Source organism: Typopeltis vanoorti, chromosome 9 (genome assembly GCF_054136105.1).
Source record: "Typopeltis vanoorti isolate ZY-2024b chromosome 9, IOZ_Tvanoo_1.0, whole genome shotgun sequence".
Taxonomy (NCBI): domain Eukaryota; kingdom Metazoa; phylum Arthropoda; class Arachnida; order Uropygi; family Thelyphonidae; genus Typopeltis; species Typopeltis vanoorti.
The window spans coordinates 74,386,713-74,413,254 of record NC_143557.1 but is presented as its reverse complement, the minus strand read 5'-3'; the positions used below and the strand labels follow the sequence as shown (position 1 = coordinate 74,413,254).

General features: G+C 37.2%; 1 protein-coding gene across 2 annotated transcripts in view; it reads right to left on the bottom strand.

Annotated features, from left to right (window-relative positions):
• Positions 1 to 26,542, bottom strand: part of LOC150103160 (deubiquitinase OTUD6B-like) — a 420,347-nt gene that overhangs the window by 83,505 nt on the left and 310,300 nt on the right. The window contains exon 6 of one of the 2 annotated variants that reach the window (XM_090398214.1): positions 13,131 to 13,179. The exons of the other annotated variant lie outside the window; for it this stretch is intronic. Within the exon in view, the coding sequence (XP_090254340.1) occupies positions 13,131 to 13,179 (49 nt within the window). The remainder of the gene's footprint in view (positions 1 to 13,130; positions 13,180 to 26,542) is intronic. 2 annotated transcript variants of the gene reach the window in all.

The following is a 26,542-nucleotide window of genomic DNA, read 5'->3' as shown; positions in this document are numbered from 1 at the left end:
CTATAGAACGGAGAGGAATGTCTGTCTTGTGAATTTTTGGTAGACCATAAAACCTAGGAGGTCTTGCAAAATGAATTTTTAACATTTATATAGTGTCTGCATTAAGCTTATAACTTCATCTAGAAGGAATTTAATTTCTTCAGTTGCCTGTTAGTGGGTAACAACGAACGGAACCTAAGTCATCTCTCCAGTGAAAAGGCTAATTCTCTCGGCCTAGAAGTTGCTTCCATGCTACTTAAAGCCAAACTTCCTCGTTCCAACATATCTCCTTCTGAAATTACAGAAGAAAAATTCTTCCTCCTTCAAATTACAGAAGAAAAATTTCTCTTTTACTTTGAGATCACTCAACATACCAAGAACTTGATTACGACCCCACTAACAAGCCACTGATGACAGTCTGTTAATTTCAGACTGAAATATTGACAAATATTAAAAAATTATTCTTGAGCTAACGTGTTGATAATTATTAATATGTGGATGATATTTCTGCAGTTTGACAAGGTTCCCTTTCAGAAATTCAAGATATCGTGACAAAGATTAATAGATTCATCACATTCAGTTCATGCTTGAAGTAGAAAAATATTTCTGTATTTCTTTTTTTAGGACTCCTACTTTTTTTTGTCAGCCAGATGGTAAAACACTTCTGTAATTTTAGAAACCCACAGTGGACTTTACATTCATGCTCTTTCACATCATCATCATCATCCTTGTCAAAAATCTGGCACCATTAAGACTCTTGTACATCAGAGACTCACTATGCTCTATTGCATTGTTTCCCAAACATTCAATACTTGCACATCCCTTTTGAAATTTTAGTAATAGTGGGGGTACCCCCTTTCAGGCAAAATGCAATTTGAGAGTTATTATAATATTTCATTCATACATGAATAACTATGAAATTATTTATTTTTATTATTAACATTTGCAGTATAACAAATTACAAACAAGTGAAACCTTTTTAATTATTAAATACATTTTTGTTATACTAATATGCATATAGAACAAAAATTACGAAATTTAAATTTTTAGAACTAAAAAAAGTTTAATGATAATTAACTGTGAAACTGTTTTCGTTGGGAAGAAATCAGTTTGGTGCAATCTGATTCCATATTTGTTATTTGAAGCTGTAGATGAGGATCCATATCAAGATGTATTTTTTTATTTTTTTTGAGGTCCACAAGCACAGAAAACCCAATTTCTCAAAAATATGAGATATGAACTAGGGAAGTGCAGAATTAATACTTCCAAATTTTTTCTAATAAAACATATTCATTATTAATGGCCAACCAAAATGACATTAGTGTATTCTGGTTATATTTAGTTTTAAGAATGCCACCTGCAGCCAGTTCTAATAGGTGTTGTTCTGAGTGCAAAAAGTTCTTTGGCATTGTTTCGACACTCATATTAAATGGGTTTCTTATCCATTCAAAATTGTTTCAGGGAATTTTTCTGCAAACTTTTCAAATGCTTTGTCATAATTTTCATTACACTATTATCAATTTCATTAGTCAAATTCATTGCTAGCTTGTGGAAAGATGGAAAAGAGTCTAATTTGCCACTGTAGTTTTGAAATCATTGTGTCAATTTGTCTGGCATGTGAAATATGGAAATTTGTTTGCCTTGTAAGGATAGATAAAGATTGTTTAAATGAGAAAAGATATCAGCTACATATGCTAATTTACAAAGCCATTTCCAGTCATGTAAATGGTTTTTTAGCTCAAAGGAGGATTCACCAAGAAAAATTTATAGTTCTTCCTGAAGTTCAAGCAATCGATTTAGGACTTTCCCATGTAAAAGTCAATGAACTTCAGTGTGAAAAAGAGGTTGAGTATGATCACTGACCATTTCATTACACATTTCAGAAAAACAGCCTTGCATTTAAAGGAAGGCCTTTCACAAAATTTATAATTTTAACAAATATTTTGAGCACTTTTTTTTTTAGGTCTGCATGCGTATTATGATTAGCAAGTGGCTCTCGGTGTATGAGTGTTGATGATGCAACAGCCTGAAGATTTGCAGTAAGTCCTTTTTTTAAACCAATCATCACTTTTGTTTCCATCAGTGCTTATTCCAACACATCAATTCCAGTCAAATTTATTTTATCGAATAAAATCATCCATAACTTTAAAACTATCTTCTGCAGTTGTATGACCTGGCATATGTTGACAAAATAAAAGATCATCATGCACTTCTTTATTTACCTTGTACCTGACAAACACTAAAGATTCGCAAAATTTGCAATATGAATGGATTCATCAGCCAATAGTACATAACTGCAGCTGTGTTGGATATGTGACAATAATATCTGCTTTACATTTTCAGCCATTTTTGTGATTCGTGCAATGGACAGTGTTATACAAAAGGGGAATATGATCTGTAACTTTGCTTGCCTTATCACCAATCATCTGTACTATTATTTTGGCTGCAGTTTAAAAAATATTCTGACAATCATTTCATCTGCTTCAGATTTTGCTATTAAGGACACCACATGATATGAAGCTTCCAAATGTAAAAACTCGATGTCACGAAAAATAATAAAAACTCTAGTGCATCGATTTTTACAGTAGGAACACACCTTAAAAACCTTGTATAAAGTGTATCTATGTTTCTTATGTTCAAATTTTGTATAAACACCAAAATAAGCTCAAAGGAAAGTGACACGCTCATTGCTTAAAAGCAAAATTATGATGTTGAAACCAAAAGTAATATCTATGAGTCGGCAGTTTCTTTTGAAAAGTATTTACTAGTCCTGTAGCAGGTGACCTTCAAGGTCAGTATTGAAAGGGCGCGGAGTGCATCAATCGGAAAGTCCCGTAGGCCAAAGCCAGATTAAGGACGTCTAAGGAGAATAGATTTGTCGGCGAATGTTCGAGAACTGCCAATCTCATGATGTTGTCTGGGGTTCTCGTAACTACATGCAAGACATATATGGGGACGTTTGGGGTCCAATAACCTTTAAAGAAAGTGCAGGGGCAATGAGAGATATAAGGCTCGGAGTTTTGTTAAGAAGGGCTTCCTATTTTCATCTTGCCTGATCTACCCACGAGAAGTCGAGGAGGAGAGGTGCCGTGAGTCCAGAGGGGAAAGACGGAGTCCGTCCACTTGAGGCAGTTTTCCAGTGCGAAGCCAAGGATAATCTGGAGGTCAATCGAAGGAGAAATCTTGCCGTGTGAATCCAAGCCTTGCTGCTCCATTCGAGTGCGTGCATGCCCACCGTCATACACCAGTCAAATTCCAGACGCCAGAAGAACCTATCCAGTATCCCGCTAGCTGAAGCAACTCCTCATCGGTGCCCTGAGACTCTTGTAAAGGAAGGGAAAGAAGTAAAAACCCGGAACGTAGAAGAGACCCCTGAAGCACTGGAAGAAAATAACAAACAAGGAGGGAGGACATATGCAAGACAGTCGGAGACCCATGTGAGTCTGAAATGTTCATTTTCTTTATGTGATTTCGGATAATTCCCCTAAAGAACTGCTGAACTGATTAGTATTAAAAAAAAAAAAGAAAAAAAAAGAAGGGTAGCAATTTTTCTTATGTGCATGAGTCACCCATAGATCTGTGTTAAACTGAAAACAAGCGAAACGTGAGCGTAGTAAATTTCCTTAAGATGAAATTGGGTTAATTTGGAATTCTTTTAATCTTTGTATGTGCTGAATTATTTCTGGTTGAAATGTTTAACTTAGAAGGTTAGAATGGATGAAAGTATGTCAGTATAATTGTCAATCATATAACTAAATCTTTAAAGTTAAGAGTGAGAGCTTAGGAGTTATATGATGTGTGTGTGGTGCATGGTAGAAGATTAATTACGATTGCTATGCACACCTAAATAGTTCCTTGTTATGTGTGAAGAATTTTTAGTAATTGTGAAGTGGAATGTACTAAGTTGAGTTTAACTGAGAATATATATATGAAAGTCCCTTGAATATTGTGCTTGAATACTCGTTTAAGAATAAGGATTTCTTTTGTGAATGAAGCTTTAATTACTTGCACTGTATATAATTCTTTGACCTGTTATTAAATGTTGATTGTTTTTTTATATATAATGTTTCTGGCTCAGTTTAATCTTTTGCAATGCACTGATCCTAAATAAAATAGGACCTGTAAGGTGAGAAACTGTAAGATGGGAACCCAGAAGTTATTAATGATTTAAGAAGCTTAAATAGAAAATTTTTGGCCATGACTGCAAATCGTGGCTAAGTTAAGATATGAGTAATTTCTTTATTCAGCAAGGGTATAAATGCTTTTTGTGTCATAAGGGGAACTTCTGAGGTGCAGTCAAAATAATTCAAATAAATATCTAGAGATCCCAGACACGGGGAGGAATACTTAGTAGAACAAAGATAGAATTAGAGATTGATATAAGCATAGTGATAAAAGTGATTTACAAAGTATTACAGTCATTACAAACATTGCAACAAAGCAGCCAGCACAATAAAATATTACACGTTCATATTTTCAGCTCCCATCACACCATGTATTATTGTTTGAGAAATTTTTAAGTCTTTACAACTATTTTCAAAAAACTTCTGCAGTTTTTCCTGGTATTCTATGTTTTGTCTGGAAATGGTGCTTTAGGTCGGATGGTTTCATACTTTCATATGTGAAAGTTTCATAACAAATAACACATACTTGAATAGGCTCTTCTTCGCCTGAGTCCATGAAAATCTAAATTTTTGATTTTGTTCACTTTTTCTGTAGTTGACTCACAAATTTTAGGAAACATACAGATTGCTCACACATATTACTTTCATTACAAATATCTGATACCAGATGCATCATGTTCTTTCTCACAGTTACCACAGGGATGTAACGTAGACTGCTTCCATGTGGTGCACCCTGGATTAACACCAAATAGTCTACAGCGAAGATGGTGCCAAACTGCCACTCTAGAGCTCCCAGCCAAAAAGCAAGAAGGATTTATTTCATTCTACATTTCATTTATTTCATCTTCAGATATGCCAACTCAATATTGAAGGCTTGAGTAGAGCAAAAAGTGAATTTCTATCTAAAATGCTATCAATCCACTCAGTGAATGTTCTAGCTATTCAAGAAACCCACACTGAAAATGTGGAACAATTGCAGTCTAGAGGAAAAATCGAAGGATTCAGATTAATTGCTTCAGCAAATCATCCTAAATATGAAATTGCAACTTACATAAAAGAAGATATTGAGAGTTGTAAACTCATGACAATGAGTAACAACAGCAGCATATTCTCAGCAATTATCCAAATAGCTAATCAGAATGCCACTTGGCCTGATTCCCCTCGAACCAATCTACAACATCCATGTGTGGTACTTGGAGATTTAGCCATCACAATTTATGGAGTTATAATGAAAATGATGGTAATCGTGAAAAGCTGGTGGAATGGATGGAAGACGAGGACCTTAACTTAATATATGATGCTAAAGATACCTCTACCTTTTTTTTCAGCTAGATGGCATAGAGGATACACTCCAGATCTTTGTTTTGTAACCAAGGATCATCATCATCAAAGTCTCAACATAAATAAAAATTCTTGGGCCTTTCCCAAGTAGTCAGCACAGACCAATCTTATATTCTCTAGGAATTCATATACCACATACATTGTCTGTATCAAATCCTAGATGGAGCATCAATAAGGCAAACTGAAAAAACTTTGCTGAACAAGTAGATGCCAATATTAGGTGGATAAAACCTATACCTAACAATTACGGCAGATTTATAGGAGTGATTAAAGGAGCTGCAAATAGAACTATCCCTAGAGGTTACAGGAAAGAATATATTCCGGTTTGGAATAGTGATAGCAACAACCTCTATCATGAATTATAGAAAAAGAAGACCAGACAGTAGCTAAGGATCTCCTGCACTCCTTGGATAATGCAAGGAGAAAGAAATGGATTGAGACAGTTGAAAATATCAGTTTTACACATTTAAGTAAGCAAACATTGTCCATGTTGTGGAGATTGGATCCTAAGTGCAACAGCATCTAAGAGACAGCAATCTATTGATGTCGAAGAGAAGGCAAAACATGTAGTTGTGACATCTAAACACCCTCATGATCGTCAGTCTGTAAAAGACATCAACCCACAACTGTTGATATTGAAGACACCCTTAAAATCAAACCCTACCCTTTTCAGACCATTTACCACCGAAGAAGTAAATGAGGCTATCAAAACTTAAAAATGGCAAAGTTGCTGGATAAGATGGAATTTCTTAAAAATTGTGGCAAGAATGTCATTAAATGGTTAATTAATCTATATAATAACATCTTAGTTTCAGGAAATCTTCCTTCTCTCTTTTTAGAAGAACGAAAATAATAACAATTCTAAAACAAGGCAAAAATCCATCATTAGGAGTTAGCTGCCAATCCATAGCTCTTATTAAACTTATGGAAAAGATTATATACAAAAGAATATCTCCCATCATAAACAATCTAATACCTCCAGAGCAAGCGGGCTTCAGACCAAGAAGAGGATGTTGTGAACAAGTACTGGATCAAGCTCTTAGATCAATGATCGAGAATGGTTTGGAGACATCTGAAATCTATTGCTGTGCTTATTGACTTAACATCAGCATATGACAGAGTATGGAGAAAGGGCCTGCTATTTATATTTCTGAGGATGATTCCATGTAGAACACTTGCCAATTTATTGAACAATATGCTTAATAACATATGAATACAGGTATTTGCAGGCAATTCAAAGAGTCAACCATGCAAACTTAATAATGGACTCCCTCAGGGCTCTGTACTATCTCCATTGTTGTTTATTTTATATATTTATGATCTCTCTCAAACCGCTCAAGGAAATTTGCTCATGTAGATAACCTTGCAATAATCACACAAAGCACTAAGTTTAATGAAGCTGAAAAATAATTAAAAATGATTTGAAAATTCTAGACTCATATTTCAAACAGTGGCATCAAAACCCAAAAACCTATCAAAAACTGAAGTGTTTACTGTCCATCTTAATAAGGATCAGACTAATTTCAAACCTACTGTCTTCTTCATACATTACTGAACGTTAACAGTACACCAAAATATTTAGGTGTACTGTTAACGTTCAGTAATGTATGAAGAAGACAGTAGGTATGAAGAAGACTTTAAAGGTGAGTGTTCTATCTCACCTTTAAAGGTGAGATAGAACACTCACCTTTAAAGAACAACTAGTGAAAGTAGCTCAGAAAATAAAAACTTGTAATAATATACAAGGGTGGTCTGAAAAGTTCTCTGCCTCGACCATAGATGGCAACACTATCAGCAAGATTTTTTTTTTTTCTAAGTTGGTACATCTGTCATAAGTATCCATGTGAAACTGCAAGTCATTCTATCAAGTAGTTTATTTTATACAGCTGTTTGAAGCAAAAATGTTGTCTGTATCCATTGAAATGGATAAAATTGAGTATTGTGTGTTTATAAAATTCTTTGTAAAAGAAGGTTTAACACCTAAAGAAATTCATTCGAAGTTCACAAAAGTTTATGGGCACTCTTCTCCTTCATTTTCGACAATTAAGAAATGGGCTGCCGAGTTTAAACACCGCCGTACCAGCCTTGAAGATGATCCAAGTGAAGGACGTCCAAAAAGTGTAACAACACCAAAAATCATTGATCAAATGCACCATATGATATTGGATGACTGGCAAGTCAAAGTGCATGAAATTGCTGAGGCTATAGGCATTTCAAAAGAACATGTAGAATATATTTTGCATGAAGAATTGCAAATGAAAAAGCCTTTGTGCAAGATGGGTGCTGCGCTTGCTCACAGCAGATCAAAAATGCACTCGCATGAAAATCTCTGAACAGTGCATGGAGCATTTTAACAAGAATAAAACTGATTTTGTGCGTCGATTTATTACTATGGATGAGACCTGGATTCACTATTATACACCAGAATCCAAACAGCAGTAAAAACAGTGGACAGAAGCCGGTTATTCAGTGCCAAATAAGACAAAGTCAGTTCCATCAGCAGGAAAGGGCATGGCATTGGTGTTTTGGGATGCTAAAGGCATTCTGTTTATTAATTATCTTGAAAAGGGTAAAACAATAACCAGGGAATATTATTCAGATCTTTTAACTAGACTAGGCGAAAAAATACGTGAGAAAAGAACTGGTTTGCAGAAGAAAAAAAAATCATCTTTCATCAGGACAATGCACCTGCCCACAAAGGTGTTTTGACAATGAAAAAATTAAGGGATCAGCACTATGAATTGTTGGAACATCCACCCTATTCCCCAGATTTGGTCCCACTCTGACTTCTATCTCTTCTCAAAAACTAAAACTCTTCCTCGCTGGTCAGCATTTTTCTTTGAATCAAGAGGTGATTGCAGCTGTAGAGGGGTATTTTGCAGATCTTACTGAGAACCACTACAGGGACGGGATAATGGTGCTGGAGCATCACTGGAATAAATGTATTAGTCTTAAGGGAGATTATGTAGAAAAATAAAAATAATTTTGAAATTATAAATTCGTTTTTTCATTGTTAGGCCGAGAACTTTTCAGACCACCCTCATAATTCAGAAGCAGGCTGGTTCAACTTGGGGTGCAAATGCCGACGCCTTATGACTATCAGCTTTGGCCTTGGTTTATTCAACTGAAGAGTACTGCTCTCCAGTATGGCTCAACAGTGTTGATACTTCTAAGGTCTAAATCCAACTTAATCAAACAAAGAGAATAATAACAGGAACTATAAGATCCACACCAAATTATTGGCTCCTTGTCATCAGTAACATCGCACCTCCTAACTTATGCAGAAAAGCAGCTCTTGCTAAATTATGGACAAATTTAATCAACAATGATAATCTAATTATCCATGAAGTCATACAATATCCACCTAGAAGGAGACTAAAAGGAATTAATAGGTGAATCTTTCAATTTGACTGATATATGGAAATATGAATTGTTCCAACACTATAACAATCTCAGATTAGCTATATCGGACCTTACATCTAAACTACCTGGATTTAGGCTACAACGTCATCTTTGGACAACATTAGACTGCACTAGAACTGGTCATGGCAGATTAAAACACCATCTACATAAATGGAAATGGACAGACTCTTCTGCTTGTGACTGCAGTTATCACTCTCAAACTACTGATCATATTTTACTGGACTGATATATATACATAATGTTACAATGGAAGCTGTCTGCACGGTTAGCCTAGTGGCTATGTGCTTTGCAACCATATGCCTGGGGAAGGAGTGTCCTAGGTTCGATTCCCGTCAACGACGTGAGGAACTTAAGGATCTTCCTCAGCCATAGCCAAGTTAGCCAGTCTTGGGCGTGGACAGCAGGGTTTTTCCAGCCAGTTCACCTGGGGTTTTTTCATCCTGCAAGCAGGCAAACCGGCCCTGTGAACACACAGGCTATTGTCATAAGATATAGTACAGCAAGGAAGGCAACGGGAAACCACCTTGCTCATAATCATTTCCCTAGATGGTGGCATATATAGCTACCCCCAGACAAGCGTAAGGCTAAATACTATCACTCGCATCATTCACACAATGGAAGCTATAAACTGGCTTGAAAAATTGCAAATTGCTTTGTAAACTTTTCTTTTATGTGGCTTTTGGTTGTCATGCATCTGTTACATTGGTGTATTATGTTTCTCGCTATTTTACCATATGATAAATAAATAAATAACAGTTACCATACTCCTTTTCATTTTGCTGTTTTCTATTGTGTGTTTCAAACATTCCATTTATAACCACAATTCATATTAAAGGATTTAAGAAATGCAAAAGAGATATTAATATTAATAAAATATTTTATTATTATTATTGTTATTATGTGACACCTCCAAGGGGTCCAAGGACTTATCGGGGGGGGGCACTCTATTCCACTCCATCGCACATATCTTGCCGTCTTTCCTAATACTTTAATTCTCCCATTACACAGAACTACAATCAATGCTGTCTACTGCCCATCAACACCAACAACAGTATTTTTTTGTCTGTAAAGTCCATGTGTTCTGATGCCTGAAAGCTAGGCTTTTCTTTGTCACAAGTCAATGAAAATCTAAATTTTTGATTTTGTTTACTTTTTTTTTTTTTTGTAGTTGACTCACTAATTTTAGGAAACTTACAGATTGCTCACACTTATTACTTTCATTACAAATATGTGATGCCTGATGCATCATGTTCTTTCTCACAGTTACCACAATCCTTTTCATTTTCAGATTCTCTTCAGAACCCAAACTGGCAACCTCAACAGTCGCTATACACCTCAACTGCCCAAACCACAATCTTTTTCATTTTCAGATTCCTTTCAGAACCTCAACAGCTACTGTACACCTCAACTGTCCAAACTATACGTTAGACTCTATCTGTCACAAGGGTGGTACTTGTGCATTTGTGAGAACTGACATACCATGCCAGAGACTCTTGTCTTCTTTTCCAATTACTGCATTGATGACTTGGGCAAAGTTCCCTCTGCTCTGCAAAGAATAGCTCCCTTCATGTCTCCCATAGTCTTCTGCTTTGGCTCAAAATTTCTCTACCAAATCAACCTGACCTTTTCATATGCTCCCTTTATTGCTCTCCAAACTTTGTCAAACACTCTCACCTCTTTAACTTTCCCTCTCTAAAGCTTGACTTTCTGCAGTCAAAGTACCCAAATAGTGAGGTCATCCTTCTTGGGGATTTTAATGTCCACAACTCATATTAGCTCCCCTACTCCAGTTTCACTGATCAAGCAGTAGGGATGCTGAGCTGTTTGCTATTTGCAATGACCCATCTCAGATTATCGATCTTCCCACCAGAATACAAGACAACCCCCCCTCCAATTTGCCAATACATTTGACCTTTTCCTAACAAGCTCCCCTTCAAGGCATACTGTGGTTGTCAGTGCTCCTCTTGGAAACTTGGACCACAACCGCAACTGGAAGGACCTCTGTGATGTCTATTCCTCCTTCCCATGGTCCAATTACTGCTTTAGTTCTTCTGACCCAAACACCTGCTCAGACCGAATAACAGGAATCATAGGAATGAAAGCATTCATCCCATATTTCAGTCCAAATTCTCAGCCCCCATCCAGGCCTTGGTTCGTAAACATGTGTTCCAATGCTGTAAATGAAAAAAAAACCTCTGCTTACCACAACTGGCTCAAGACCAAAACTCGCTGCCCTCTCTGACTATACTGCAGCTCGCAACAGGTGTAAAAGAATCATCACCAAGTCCAAGTCAGACTCTGAAAGGGCCAAATGCTGCAAACTCACCTCCTGCCCAAATGGCAGTCACTCCTGGTTCCTTGCCAACACTTTGAGCACAACTTCTGCCCACCCAAGTTTCCACCACTCTCACATCTAGATTGTACTGTAGTCACTTCACAAAAAAGACAAGGCTAACTTACTTGCATCACTCTTGTCTTCTTTTCCAATTCCTGCATTGGTGACTTGGGCAAAGTTCCCTCTGCTCCACAAAGAATGGCTCTCTTCATGTCTCCCATAGTCTTCTGACAAAAAAGAAATCTGAAAAATCCTTAACAACCTGAACACAAATACCTTCAGGCATCTGGTCCTGAAGGTATCCCACCTATTGCATTAAAAAATTGTGCACTAGAACTAACATCTATCCCGTATCACCTTTTCAATTTATCCTATTCAACTGGCATCTACCCAACAACATGGAAACAGGTCCACATCCAGCCAATCCCAAAGAAAGGTGATAAAAGTCAACCAATGAACTGCCATCCAATTGCTATCACTTCTGTTCTCTCAAAAAGTATGGAGGCCATCAACAACCAACTCTTGAACCATCTAGAGACATACCTACTAATCAGTGATCAGCAGTATATATTCTACCACTTGTGATCTACAGCGGATTGTCTGGCATTCACCACCACCCACCTATGGACTCAGGCCATGGAGAAATCTGGAAAAACTCATGCGATTTCCCTTGACATTTCAAAAACATTTGATTGGGTTTGTCACAGAAGCCTACTCACTAAACTGCCATCCTATGGTCTACCATTCCTACTCTGCAACCGGATCGCCAACTTTCTCACTGGTCACTCACTACATGTCATGGTGGACGGCTTACTCTCCTCATATTTCCCTAAAAATGAAGGAGTACCAAGGATTCCGTTCTTTCACCAACTCTCCTGCTCTCACAGACTTCTAATTCTATCCATAACTTTGCTGATGACAGTATACATTGAATTCCTCCTTTTCATTTGACAAACCTGTTAGTGCTCAAGTATTATAATCCTCAAGATTTACCATGACCAGGGACCTGAACTCAGATCTCCAAGCTTATATCCCAGTGGGACAAGGACAATTTTGTAAACTTCAATGCCACCAAAACTTGCTTCCATCTGATCTCTTGCAAGAAAGAGTTTGCACCCTCCCCCCCTTACCTTCAGTAATACTGAGATATTGACACCGGATCAGATTTCTCTTCTTGCACCGACTTGCTCCTCTTTCCTGGTACAACCATATTTCAACTATAGCTTCTGAAGCTGCCAAAACATTTGGTGTACTACTTTTTCGCACAAGACTCTACTTAACACCTTCACAGCTGTTAACTCTATACAAAGCCCAAATCCACCCAGCCATGGAATATTGCTCCCATATTTGGGGTGGTGCACCAAAAATCCTCTCTAAGATTTCTCAATTCTATCCAGAAGAGGGGAAATCTAGCTAATTAATGATCCCTTTCTCACAGACCCACTTCAGTCCCCCTCTAATAGATTTTCAGTTTCTGCCTTGTGCCTCTCTACAGATACTTTCAATAAATTAAAGATGCCAAGAAATTATATTCTTGGTTTAGTCCTTTATCCAAGTGTAAGCAAACAAAGTTTGTGCATGAATCTTTAATTTATAGCATAACCGAAAAAAAACTTTCGAAAAACAAAAAAACTTTCAACTTTCTTTTTCTTCTCACAATCCCAGGCAGGATATGAACTAAGGCCAATATGGAACAGTTGTAATTTCATATGGATATGCCACGAAGGTCCTTTTATTGCTTTATTTACTCATATAGTGTATTTATTAAGTTTTACTATGTTTGAATAATTATGTGATAAATCCAAAGAGCAAATGTTAGTGTCTAGAATATTTTCAAGTAAAATGGAAAATTCATGTAATTTTTAAAAGCTGTTATCTGTAAAAACAAAACCAAAAAAAAAAAATCGAGTAAAAGAAGTATTCCTTACTTCAACATTTTTCACCACTTTCAACTGATGTTGAATGGCCCGGTACATGCTAAAATTAGAGTTAAAAAAAAATGAAGCTAAGTATGCTATTTTTTCTTCTTTTTGAACAAAGATAAATAATTGCTTCTATTTCACTATCATTACTCAATGTGCAAATAACTTATTTTGGTATCATTTCAAGAATTCAACTTCCATGATTCTACCATTAACATTTAACTTCTAAAATTATTAAATATACAAATGAGAACTTGAAGAAAAATCATGAAAAAATAATTAGAGAAGAAACTGAAATTATCATTTCCTAAAATGCACCTTCAGAGAGTTAATAGGAATGAAGTAAAGAATTCATTACTATTTTTTCCCTTCCCATCGATAACTATCCACTAAATGAGTCTAATATTAGGCTTCTAATGAATGTTAACATAGCATTATTATGAACTATGTATGTACAGTAACATAATGAATAATCAGTTAAAACCAACAAAAGTGATTGTTGTACATATCTACACTCATGTTCATAGAAACTGCATCAACTGCTGTAACCGTTTTTTTTTTTTTTTTTTTTTGGTAATTAAATTTGAATACCTATTTGAAAAGGGATAATAACACAATAATTGTCACAAATAATGAAGAAGGTAATATAACATTTTTATTTTTGATTAATATTTGGCTCTTTTTAGTGCCAGATATTAATCAAATCAAATATTAATATTTGAAAATTTTGACAAATTTTCAAATATTTTAAAATCCACCTCCAGGGAGTCCAAAGACTCATCGAGGGAGGGCATCTACTCTACAACTCTTCGTCTCACTACTCCACCAACCTTCATCACCTAACACCAACTACCACCACTAGTACTTTCACAGACAATCACAAACATCCATGCCCACGGTGGGATTCGAACCCGCAGCCTTTTGGCTGGAGAGCTTAACCACTCAGCCAATCAGGCAGGCTATGGAAAATGGAGTGGACAGTGATATTTTCACTGCAAGAACAAATATTAGTATCAAAATTTAGTTCAACTACACAGTTTTACTAACATTCAAAGCTAAAAATAACCCACAAAGTACCAAACTGCACTTTTTGCAGTTTGGTACTTTGTGGGTCCTCCTCTTGCCTTTATTACAGCTTGGCATCAGTGGGACATTAAAGATGCAACTATCAATTTGTGGTTCGATACCCTTATGATGGCTTCTTGGAGCTCTCAAAGTGTTTTCAGCTTCTTGTATATTTCAGTCTCCATTTAGCCACAAATTCTCAATGGAGTTGAGATCTGGGCTTTCCTGGCAATGCTAGTCAGTGAATCAAGTGAATTGAGTCACTTATTAACCTGCAACAAAAACTAAAGCTTTTTTAAGTACTAAACTCATACCATATTCAATTTGTATGGTATATTTAAGAATTATAATAGTATTACTTTTTTCCCTATGACAAGGGGAAGAGTCATCGTGAAAGATGCCACTCATCATAACAGTAAAGTGGTCTCTGACAATAGGCAGCAATTCTTCTAAAATTTTCTGGTGTATTTGTGCATTCACTGAACTTTTTGTGAAATGCAAATGACTAACACCATGATACAACATGCAGTCCCAGATCATCTGATAGACTGAGGATTTGACTGTTCATACTTTTCTATTAAGAAGGGGTATGTACGAAACTACAGGTTAGGCAATTATAACAAGCTTCGGAGTGAGCTTGCAGCCATCCCATGGCAGAACATATTGCAAGGGAAAGATGTTAGCAGTGCTTGGGATAAAATCAGCGGGTATCTGAGGAAAGCAATATCAGATTGTGTCCCCATGGTCAGGAGGTCAAACAAGGCAGGCATTAGATGGATGAGCAGTAGTATCAAGCTTGAACTACAAAAAAAGAAAATGTTATGGAGAATTTACAAGGAGAAGGGCGATCAGGACACCCATGAGCAGTACAAGGCTCAAGCTAGGAAGGTTACCAGCATAGTAAGAAAAGCTAAATCAGATTATGAGAAGACCTTAGCCAAAGAGATCAAGGGTAATCCCAAAGAGTTCTTCCGCTATGTGGCAAGTAAGAGGAAGAATGACTTCGGAAGGATAACCTTAGTGGGTGCTGATGGTATTGAGGTGACAAAATCAGATGTAATAGTCGAGTTACTGAGTGATCACTTCTCAAAAGGTGGCGCTAGTGTCCTTGGTAAATGTGGCGGTCGAGTTTAGCTAGTCTAGAAAACGTGTTTTTAAAGTTAAATATAGTGTGGCTTTTTGTCACAAATTGTGCTAAAATTGTGCATCGGTTAGAAACAAGTGTCCTTCAGTGGTATTATTGTTTAGAACTGTGGTGTATATATTGTGTTTTCACTGCCGTTTGTATCACTATATCAACGTGTAAAGATGGCGTCCAACAAGAAACGTACGTCAGCGGCGCGCAGGACTTCTACTACTACACGAAAGGCTGGCTCAGCGTTAGATTTTTCGCAATGGATGCGTTGCGGAAACTGCTATATGTATGCACCGAAAAATGTGAAGGATCTGTGGTCGGTCTGGCAAAATGAAAAGAAAGAAAATGTCGACGTATGTGAGAAGTGTCGGGATAGGCTGGAGCGTTTAGGAATGGAAGCTGACATCGGGACCGTAGCGGAAGAACTTCGGCGGGAGTTTATGAAAATGAAAAATGACCTTCATCTTCTTCATGAGGAAGTGGAAGTGATCGGTAAGGAGATACTGGAAGTTAAAGCTGAGTTTAATGTGTTAAACAGAGAAATTAGGACTATAGAGATTACTTTAGCTGAAGTAACTACAACAGGATTACATATGGGTGAGTCTTTGGTGAATGATTCAGTAATAAATAGTATGGGAGTGATTGGGAGTCAACATAATAAAACCACAAGTAGCCAAGAAGAAATGAGATGTAGTGAGAGTGGGGGGGTAAGTAATAGAGAGTTGAGTAATGAAGCTGGGAGAGTCATGCTGAATAGTGTAGAGAATGAGTCCATGAGTGTGAACTTGAATGAAGTTAATAGTGGTAAAATATATGGTGATTCTATGATTAAGGGTATGGAGAGTGGTATGCATGAGGAGTGCTTGGCTGATGGTACAATAGAAAGAGTGGCTTTAGCAATAAAGAGAGGGCATGAAACAGACAAGATGATAGTTATGGTGGGTACGAATGACCTGAGAGGTAGTATAAATCGGGTAGGAAAAGATTTAAGAACATTATTAGATATTGTGAAGAGGAAAAGTGTCAATGGGAGAATAGTGTGTGTGCTGCCTCGTTTTGACAATTACGAGTTAAGTAGACGAGCAATGATAATGAATGATATGATTGCAAGAATGTGCAGAAAAAGAGGTCTGGAGTTTGTTGATGTTTGGAGTGTGTTTGAAGGAAAAAGGCAGTTGTATGCTAGAGATGGACTGCATCTTAACATGGAAGGACATAAGAGATTGAAGAATTTATTGTTTTCTGAACAGGTTGAAGTTATTGGGCAGGGAAACTAATATTGAAAAGGTTGAGTGTAAGAGAGAGAAACTTTAGCACTGATTGTGTATTTATTGATCCTTATAGGCAGAATAAATTGCAGAAGAGAGGGGAAAAAAATCGGCATAGGACTACGGTAGTTAGTGACTTATATATCAGTTCTAAAGCCGGTACAAGATCTAGAGGGAATCTGCAATTTTTGTATACCAATGCTAGAAGCATTAGAAATAAGAGAGAAGAATTTTTGGCATTAGTCAGTGAAATCTCACCAAAAGTTGTAGGCATTAGTGAAACTTGGCTGTCAGCAGAAGATGTGGTCACTGGAATTGAATGTGATGGGTACAGTATTTTCAGGGAGGATAGAGAAGATAGAACAGGAGGAGGAGTACTGTTGATGATAGCTGATGTGTTGCAGCCAAAGAAAGTAGTATATCTTGATGATAGACATGTGAATGAGAGTTCATTTGAGGCAGTCTGGTGCGAAATAGTGACCAACGCAACCAAATATACAGTTGGATGCTGCTATAGGCCAGGGAGTACAGGGGGAGATATTGAATTCATGCATCAGCAACTTAGTGCAATGAGTGAAGGCTTAGTGATTATTATGGGGGATTTTAATTATGGTGATATCAATTGGAAGGAGGAAATATCACGTAGCAAAAAGGAAATGGAGTTCATACATCTGCTACGAGATAATTACTTGAAACAGCACGTAACTGAAGGGACACGTGGTGTGAGAGTGTTGGACCTGGTTATTGGTTCAGAGGTTATATGCTTAAGTAAGGTGACCTCGTTACCTCCAGTTGGTGAAAGCGATCATGTGGTATTGACTTGGGAGGTTGCAAAATCTGTGGATTTTTCTATTAAGAAGGGGTATGTACGAAACTACAGGTTAGGCAATTATAACAAGCTTCGGAGTGAGCTTGCAGCCATCCCATGGCAGAACATATTGCAAGGGAAAGATGTTAGCAGTGCTTGGGATAAAATCAGCGGGTATCTGAGGAAAGCAATATCAGATTGTGTCCCCATGGTCAGGAGGTCAAACAAGGCAGGCATTAGATGGATGAGCAGTAGTATCAAGCTTGAACTACAAAAAAAGAAAATGTTATGGAGAATTTACAAGGAGAAGGGCGATCAGGACACCCATGAGCAGTACAAGGCTCAAGCTAGGAAGGTTACCAGCATAGTAAGAAAAGCTAAATCAGATTATGAGAAGACCTTAGCCAAAGAGATCAAGGGTAATCCCAAAGAGTTCTTCCGCTATGTGGCAAGTAAGAGGAAGAATGACTTCGGAAGGATAACCTTAGTGGGTGCTGATGGTATTGAGGTGACAAAATCAGATGTAATAGTCGAGTTACTGAGTGATCACTTCTCAAAAGTCTATCACCCAAGTGAGGATATCTCTATACCTATAGCAATACCTAATGTGAGAATTGAAGCTAAAGAATCAGAGGTATTAAATATATTGCGAAACTTAAATGCAAACACTGCGGTAGGCTTAGATGGAATATCAGCTCGGGTGTTGCGTGAATGTGCAAATGAATTGTCAACCCCTCTTACCTGGATATTTAATTTAAGTTTGAACTCTGGTATGGTCCCTAGGGAGTGGAAGTTAGGCAAAGTGGTTCCTTTGCATAAGGGTGGCTCTAAAACTACAGTATTGAATTACAGACCAATTACCATCTCAGGAGTAGTGGTAAAAGTATTGGAAAAGTTGGTTAAAGACAAAATTCAAGAATGGGTGGATCAGGATATGATACTCTATAGAGGCCAACATGGTTTTGTTAAAGGTAGATCCTGCCTTAGCAATCTATTAACTATCCATAATAGAATAACATCAGAGTTGGACAAAGGAACTGGCTACACAGTGGTACTTCTGGATTTTGCTAAGGCTTTTGACAGGATACCCCATAGAACACTGTTACTCAAATTGGAGCAGATGGGAATGGATATTAAATTGGTGATATGGATAGGAGAATGGCTCAGGGAGAGATACCATAAGGTGGTGTATGGAGGAGCCGAGTCCAGAATGAGGCAGGTGACCAGTGGTGTGCCTCAGGGCTCTGTGCTTGGGCCAATGTTGTTTAATTTGTATATAAATGATATAGGAAACGGCTTAAAGGGAGATATTCAGTTGTTTGCTGATGATGCAAAGTTGTGTAGTGCAATAAAAAATCAAGCTGATGTTGAAAGTTTGCAGGAGGATTTAAATAAGCTGGTAAAATGGGCAAAAGAAAATGGATGTCAGTTCAATGTGGAAAAGTGTAAAGTCTTGCATTTTGGGATTAAAAGATTACCAGCTGTGTACTACATCGATGGAAAGGTACTCCAAGAGATTGATGAGGCTAGGGACTTAGGGGTATTGGTAGATAAGGAGATGAAGTTCAGAGGACACATTGCTAAGGTGTCCAAGATTGCACATAGGATTACTTGGTTGTTGAGGAACACACTGACATCCAGAGATAAAGAGGTTATTATTCCCCTTTATAAAGCATTGATACTTCCACATTTGGATTACTGTGCTCAGGTCTGGTCACCTGGATTCCTTGAAGATGAGGAGGCTGTGGAGAGGGTTCAGAGAAGAGTGACCAAGTTGGTGAGTGATATAAAAAATGCTCCCTACATTGATAGATTGAGAGCTTGTGGATTGCAGAGATTGGTTGATAGGCGAAGAAGAGGGGATATGATAGAAACATTCAAATTACTAAAAGGTTTTTATAGGATTGATGCAGGGGAAATGTTTCAGCTGTGTGATAGTGATGGAAGAACAAGAGGTCATCTCTGGAAATTAAAGAAGAGTGTGGTTAACAAAGGTGTCAGAACAAGGTTTTTTGCCTGGAGGGTGGTGAATGAGTGGAATTCATTGCCTGACTTTGTTGTGAGCTCTTCATCTGTAAATGAATTCAAGAAGAGATATGACAGATATTGTTTTGCTAGTTTGGGTCTCCCGCGATGAGTCTACTGACTCCATGGAGATACCCGTAATAATAATAATAATAATAATAATAATAATACCAGACAGTCAGGGCTGAATTTTTCCCCTGATCATCTTTGAACTGTTTGTCTGTCTGCTGTTAGTGACTGCAGGTTAAACTTTTTCTCATCAGAAAAAATTACTTTTCCACTGATCAGGGATCCATTTGGCATGCTCTTTGCACCAATTAAATTGGTGAAAAGCATGCCAACCCCAGAGATCTTCTGTTAATTTTGATTTAGTCTCACTCTTTACAAACATCCCTCTGACTGATACAACTGAACTGCTTCATAATGATTTTACTACTGATATTGTAAATTTATTTGACTTGGTTATTAATTCAGGATATTTCAGTTGTCAGAACAAATTACACAAGCAGACAGAAGGAACACCTATGGGGTCTCCCATTTCACTTACTGTAGCTCAGTGTTTCTCAAAGTGTGGTAAGCATACCGCTGGGGGTACGCGAAAGGTCGTTAGGGGGGTACGTGGCAATTTTCAGCTATGCATAATTAAAGGAGTCATTATATTTTTCAACAAACAGTGCAATTAGAGACAACTGGGATAAAACATTACTAACTAATGAATCACATCTCCTCTCCAACAGAAACTGCTGTATAGACCAAGCAAAACCATATGTTGCCGGTGGAACATATGGTTTTGATTGACACCACCCCCGTCATTAACGTGTTAAAACTAAGAAATATATAGTGAATGTGTTTCAGATATTATGGAACTGACCACAACTACACCAACAGCATCTACTGCCGAACACCACATATTTCCACAGACAATCACAAACATCCATGCCTGCAGCGGGATTTGAACCCGCAGCCTTTGGCTGGAGAGCGGATACGTTATCCACTCGGCCGACTAGGCTGGCCAAGTGAATAGCATTATATGTTCAACTGATTCTCTTCTGAACAAGGAACTTCCTATTATCAGAACTACCTTTAATTTTAATGGTTATGTAAAAGAAAGCTTTGAAGCATACATTTTGTGGTCATCCTCATGCAACAGTGCTTACACAGCCACTCCCATACAGGAGTAGTTTGGCATTATAACAGTGTCAAGTGGGCAGCATCTATGACTTCTATGCCTCCTTCCATGAAGGACTATTGTTTTATGGCCTTCTAACCCAACGTATCACCAAAACATATCACTAAAGTAATTCTTACTGGCATGGAAACATACATTCCCCCACACGCTACTCTGAACTGCCATCCCCTAACTAAACCCTAGTTCTCCAAAAGATGTGCCAAGGCTGCACAAATAAAAAAATCAAGCATACCACAACTGGCTCACATCACAACTCCATCCTCTTTAGTGCTCATACTCAAGCCCAAAATAGCTGCAAGAAAACTATCAATGCTTCAAATAGTTTGAAAGAGCAAAGAAAAACAGGAAACTTGCAGCCTGTCCAAACAGCAACCAAGCCTTTTGGTCTCTTGCCAAAGCAATTGGTTGTAACTTTTGGCCAACACCATTATCATCCCCATATCACACCAAGATGGCTCTATTGCATCATCACCCACAGAAAAAGCTAATCTCCTGGCCTCACACTTTGCCTCCAATGCTTGCATAACTGATGTTGGTAAATGGTAAATTCTCTCCCAACCATTCCAGATACCCAATATACAATGCCCCTATATCTTTTTGCCAGAAAGAAATCAGAAAAATATTGTCCAAATTAGGAGCAAAAAAGTCTCCTGGCCCTGATGGCATTCCTCCAATTGTCCTGAAGGTTTGTGTATCAGAACTGACTCCTATCCTATGTTGCCGGCATATACTTTCTTACTCCAATGGTATCTATCCCACAGCCTGGAAATTGGCCTATATTCAACCCATTCCCAAGAAGGGTGACAAATCACTGCCATCAAATTATCTCACTCACCTTGGTCCTATCTTAAGTAATGGAGAGAACCATTAATTCCCAACTCCTACACTACCTCAAAGGCACCCAGCTAATAAACGACCACTGGTATGGATTCTGTCGTTGCTGATCGACAGGAAATCTATTCACATATATCACTCATCTTTGGACAAATGCCATGGAGAAGTTCGGTGAATCTCAAGTGTTGCACTTGATATATCCAAAGCTTTTGACTGGGTCTAGAACATACCATGGTCTCCCATGAACCTTCATCATCCTATATATCAATGACCTACTTCAGTTGACCTCCAACCCAATACACAGTTTTGCAGATGACAGCACATTGCACTCCTCCCTTTCATTTGATAAGCCTTACTCTACACAACTCACCTCAACCTAGAACACCAACCACCACTGCCCTCAATTCTGATCTCCAAGCCCAATGGCATTCAGATAATCTAGTCAATTTCAATGCTAGTAAAACCCAGTTTTGTCTTATTTCTCACAAAAAAGAACCATTTTCTCCCAGTATTATTTTTAACAACAATCAAATTTCCAGACAAGATGAGATTTCTCTTCTTGGAATCACTCTGACATCAAGCCTCTCCTGGCATAAACACATCACAATCATTGCATCATCACTTCTAAAAAACTAGGATTTCTCTTTCGCTCAAGACATTACTTCACCTCTGAACAGCTGTTAACTTTATACAAATCACAAATCTGTCTAGCTATTGAAAACTGCTCTCACATTTGAAGTGGGACCCCTACGAGCTCCCTCAAAATGTTTGACTCAATACAGAGGAGGGCAATTAGACTGATTAATAATCTATCTTTTACCAACTCACTCTTCCCACTTTTGCACAGGTGTTTGGTTTTTATAAATATTTTCATAACAAATGTTCATCTAAAATAGCATCAATAATTCCCAAACTCATTACCAAGTCTGTTGAAACAGGCACAGCTGCCACTCAACATCCCTTCACAGTACACCCTGAAACCCACAGAACAAGTTTCTTTTTCCTCCTCCTTCATCCCTGCTACTGCTATATTGTGGAACATTTTCCCCCCCCTGATGTGTTTTCCAAGGAATACAATATACAGACTTTTAAATCTAATGTAAACAAGTTTCTTCTTTCCCAACCCACTACCCATACACAGTACTAACACACTATAGGTTGATTAACCAACCTCTCTGTATAGATCAACATAAATAAACATTCACAACCCCAATCTTAAGAAAAATGATTGCCTTAAAATTTCTCAATTTTGGGAAGTTATCCTGACATACTCACCATTCATGTGTTTCATAAATTGTAATTAATTATTTAAAATTTTAAATATTTTATTATTTATTTAATTTTAATTTAATTCCTCATATCTATTAATGCAGATGGAACTATTCTCCTGCAGTCAATAGTGCATATAATATCACAAACTTTCAATTTAATTGTTGTTCTCTCTTTTTTGTGGTCATATTCTTGTATTGAAAATGGCTATGAAAATTTTACAATTTTAGGCAAATAGATTTCTAAAGCAAATACCTGGTTTAAACTTCCACCCAGAAGACTGTACACTTGGAAATCGCCTCAAGATAACCAACATAACATTGTCCGAAATCAAATTGACTATATACTGATAACTTATCCTGGAGCAGATATCTCATCAGACCACAATCCCATAGTTGCAGAAGTACGTCTTAGATTAAAATCAGCTAAAAAATCACAAAAGAAGAAAAATAAAATTGATGTAGAAAAACTGAAAGACCCGAACATAAATAAAAGTGCCAAGACACAGCTTAACCTGCAATTACAACAGATTAACATAGAAGAAAATAAAAGTGTGGAATCTCTTTGGAATAGCTTAAAGAATGCCATCATAACAACAAGTATTGAAGAAGTAGGTTATGTGAATAACATAAAACAACAGGAATGGATGACAGATGAGATTCTTTCTCTTATTGATACAAGAAGAATGTACAAAAACAAAGACCTAGCCAGGTATACAGAAACACATAACATCATCAAGAAAAAAATAAAAGAAGCCAAGGAAAATTGGATGAAAAATTTATGTACTGAAATTGAACTGCTTCAGAAGAAACATGATAATATCAATCTGTATAAGAAATCAACGAAATTTCTGGAAAACTGAGGAAAAAGCAAATAGTGTCTCTAAGAGACGAAAATGGAAAAATAGTTCTAGACGAAGAGAATAAAGCACAGATTTGGATAAAATATGTAACAGAACTTTTCAATGATACTAGACAGAAGCCTATAAATATAAAAGATAACATTCAAGGACCAGCAATCATGAAATGCGAAATAGAGAATGCTATACGAACAAGTAAAACAGGAAAAGCCAGTGGACCAGATGGTGTGCAAACAGAATTTTTAAAATTAATAGAACCAGATAACATCAAACTTCTGGAAAAACTATTTAATGAAATATATGAAAGTGATGAATTTCCATCGGATTGGCTCAAATCTACATTTATCACTATCCCAAAGAAACCCAAAGCGAATTCCTGTGGTGACTTCCGACTTATTAGTCTAATGAGCCAAACATTAAAAATAGTTTTGAAAGTAATTCAGAATCGCATTTATAGAAAAAGTGAAGAAACTCTAAGTGAAACACAATTCGGCTTTCGGAATGGTTTTGGTACTAGAGAGGCCCTTTTCTGTATCCAAATATTGATACAAAAATGCATAGAAAAACAGAAATCTGTCTTTATGTGTTTCATAGATTTTGAAAAAGCATTCGACAAAGTCAGACACACTAACTTAATAGAAGTCCTTCAACAAATAAGGCTAGACGAACAAGACATAAGACTAATAACAAATCTGTATTGGAATCAGTCAGCTACCGTTCAATTAGACAACATTACCACCAGTGATATTAACATCAAAAGAGGAGTGAGACAAGGATGTGTGCTCTCACCACTCCTGTTCAACATATACGCAGAGGTAATCTTTAAAAAAGCATTGGAAGAATGTCCAGAGGGAATCACAATAAATGGAAAGATTGTTAACAACCTACGATATGCAGATGACACCATGCTAATTGCAGATAACATTATGGATCTCCAAAAACTCATTGACAGAGTATACATAGAAAGCCAAAGAATGGGAATAAATATAAACATCAACAAGACAAAATACATGCTCATCAGCAAACATCCAGCCTCATCAATGAAACTGACACTCAATGGGAAAAATATTGATCAAGTGTCAAGATATAAATATCTTGGTTGTTGGCTTAATGAACGGTGGGATCCAGAAATAGATATAAAGACAAGGATTGAAGTTGCACGGCAGTCCTTCATGAAAATGAGAACACTATTCTGCAATAAAGACCTAAACATGGAAGTCAGATGCCGAATGCTGAAATGTTACGTGTGGTCTATTCTGCTCTATGGAGTTGAAACATGGACATTGAAGGCGACAACCATCAAGAAAATCGAAGCCTTTGAGATGTGGCTATACAGAGGAATGCTAAAGATATCATGGACAGAAAAAATTACCAATGAAGAGGTCCTAAAATCCATTGGCAAAGCTAAACATCTTGTACAAATAATCAAGAAACGAAAAACATCATATCTTGGCCACATCATGAGAAACAGCAAATACCAACTTCTACAAACTATTTTGGTAGGAAGAATTGATGGCAAAGGAACTAGAGGAAGAAAAAGAATATCATGGTTTGACAACATCAAGACGTGGACAGGAAAGAGCAGTGCACAACTGCTCAGATTAGCACAAGACCGCAGTTTGTTCGCCAAGATGGTCGCTGACCTTCGATAGAAGATAGCACAATAAGAAGAAGATTTCTAAACTCTAAACAAATAGACTTCTGTACTTTCAATAATTTTAAAATAAACCAATACTTTTTTTTCAAAAAAAGAATATAAATAAATATACTTGGAATGGCAGAGAAACAAGATCTATAACGGTATTGAAAAATAGAAAATCAACTGGATTAGATGGCATAAATACAGAGCTTTGGTAATATGGTAGAGAATGTTTACATTACAAATTCTTGAAATTAATAAATAACCGTTGGAGAAAATGTGAGGTTCCATCAGATTGGTTGAGAGCTAAGGTTATATCTATATTTAAGAAAGGAGACAGAAATGATAGTGGAAATTACAGAGGAATAAGTTTATTAAATACAGGTTACAAAATTTACAGTAAAATCCTGAATAAAAGACTTAGAAATATTGCAAACAATCTACTCTAAGAAGAACAAAAGTTTCTGAGATGAAAAATCATGTATACACAATATTTATGTGTTAAAACAAATTATTGAAAAAAGACAAGAATTTAATTTAGGGACTCATATGGCCTTTTTAGATTATGAGAAAGCTTTTGATAAAATATACAGAGAAAGACTATAGAATATAATGAAAAAAAAAACAAGATATCCATTACATTTGGTACAAGCTATACAAAGTTCACACAGGATGATTTAGAACTCTTGGGCCAAACTTTAAGAGGGTGATAGAACACATCTAAACAAGCACTTTTTGTCATCATACAATTCATGGTCCGAACTCAAGCGGTGAAGCGCTAGAGGACACTTTCCAGTGAACACTTATAAGCGCTGGTTTTTGCAGTCATTGTTATTTCTACCATAGAGTGCAAAAAGGATGGATTCTTTCACAAATCAGGAGAAGGCTGACATGCATTTCATTTACGGAGCTGCAGACGGGAATGCGAGGGAAGACCAAAGACTGTACCGAGGGTGCTTTCCGACCAGACGCGTGCCTGATCGTAAAACCTTTCAGCGATTGCACCGGTATCTGTGCAAAATGGGCTCCTTTGTCAGCAGCATGCAGGATACAGGGCGTGCAAGGACATCATGTGTTACAGAGGAAATTCTACGTGGGGTTGCAGATCATCCCGAATGTAGCATGCGAGCAATTTCCCATGCCGTACGTGTACCCCAATCGAGAGTGTGGTGAGTTTTACGAGAGAGAATGATTACACCCCATACCATGCACAGAGGGTGCATGCCTTGACCCCTGCAGATTACCAGCCTCATATGGATTTTGCACAGTGGTTCCTGCAGAGACTGCAGTGTAGCGTACTTTGATGCACATGTCTTATTCACTGACA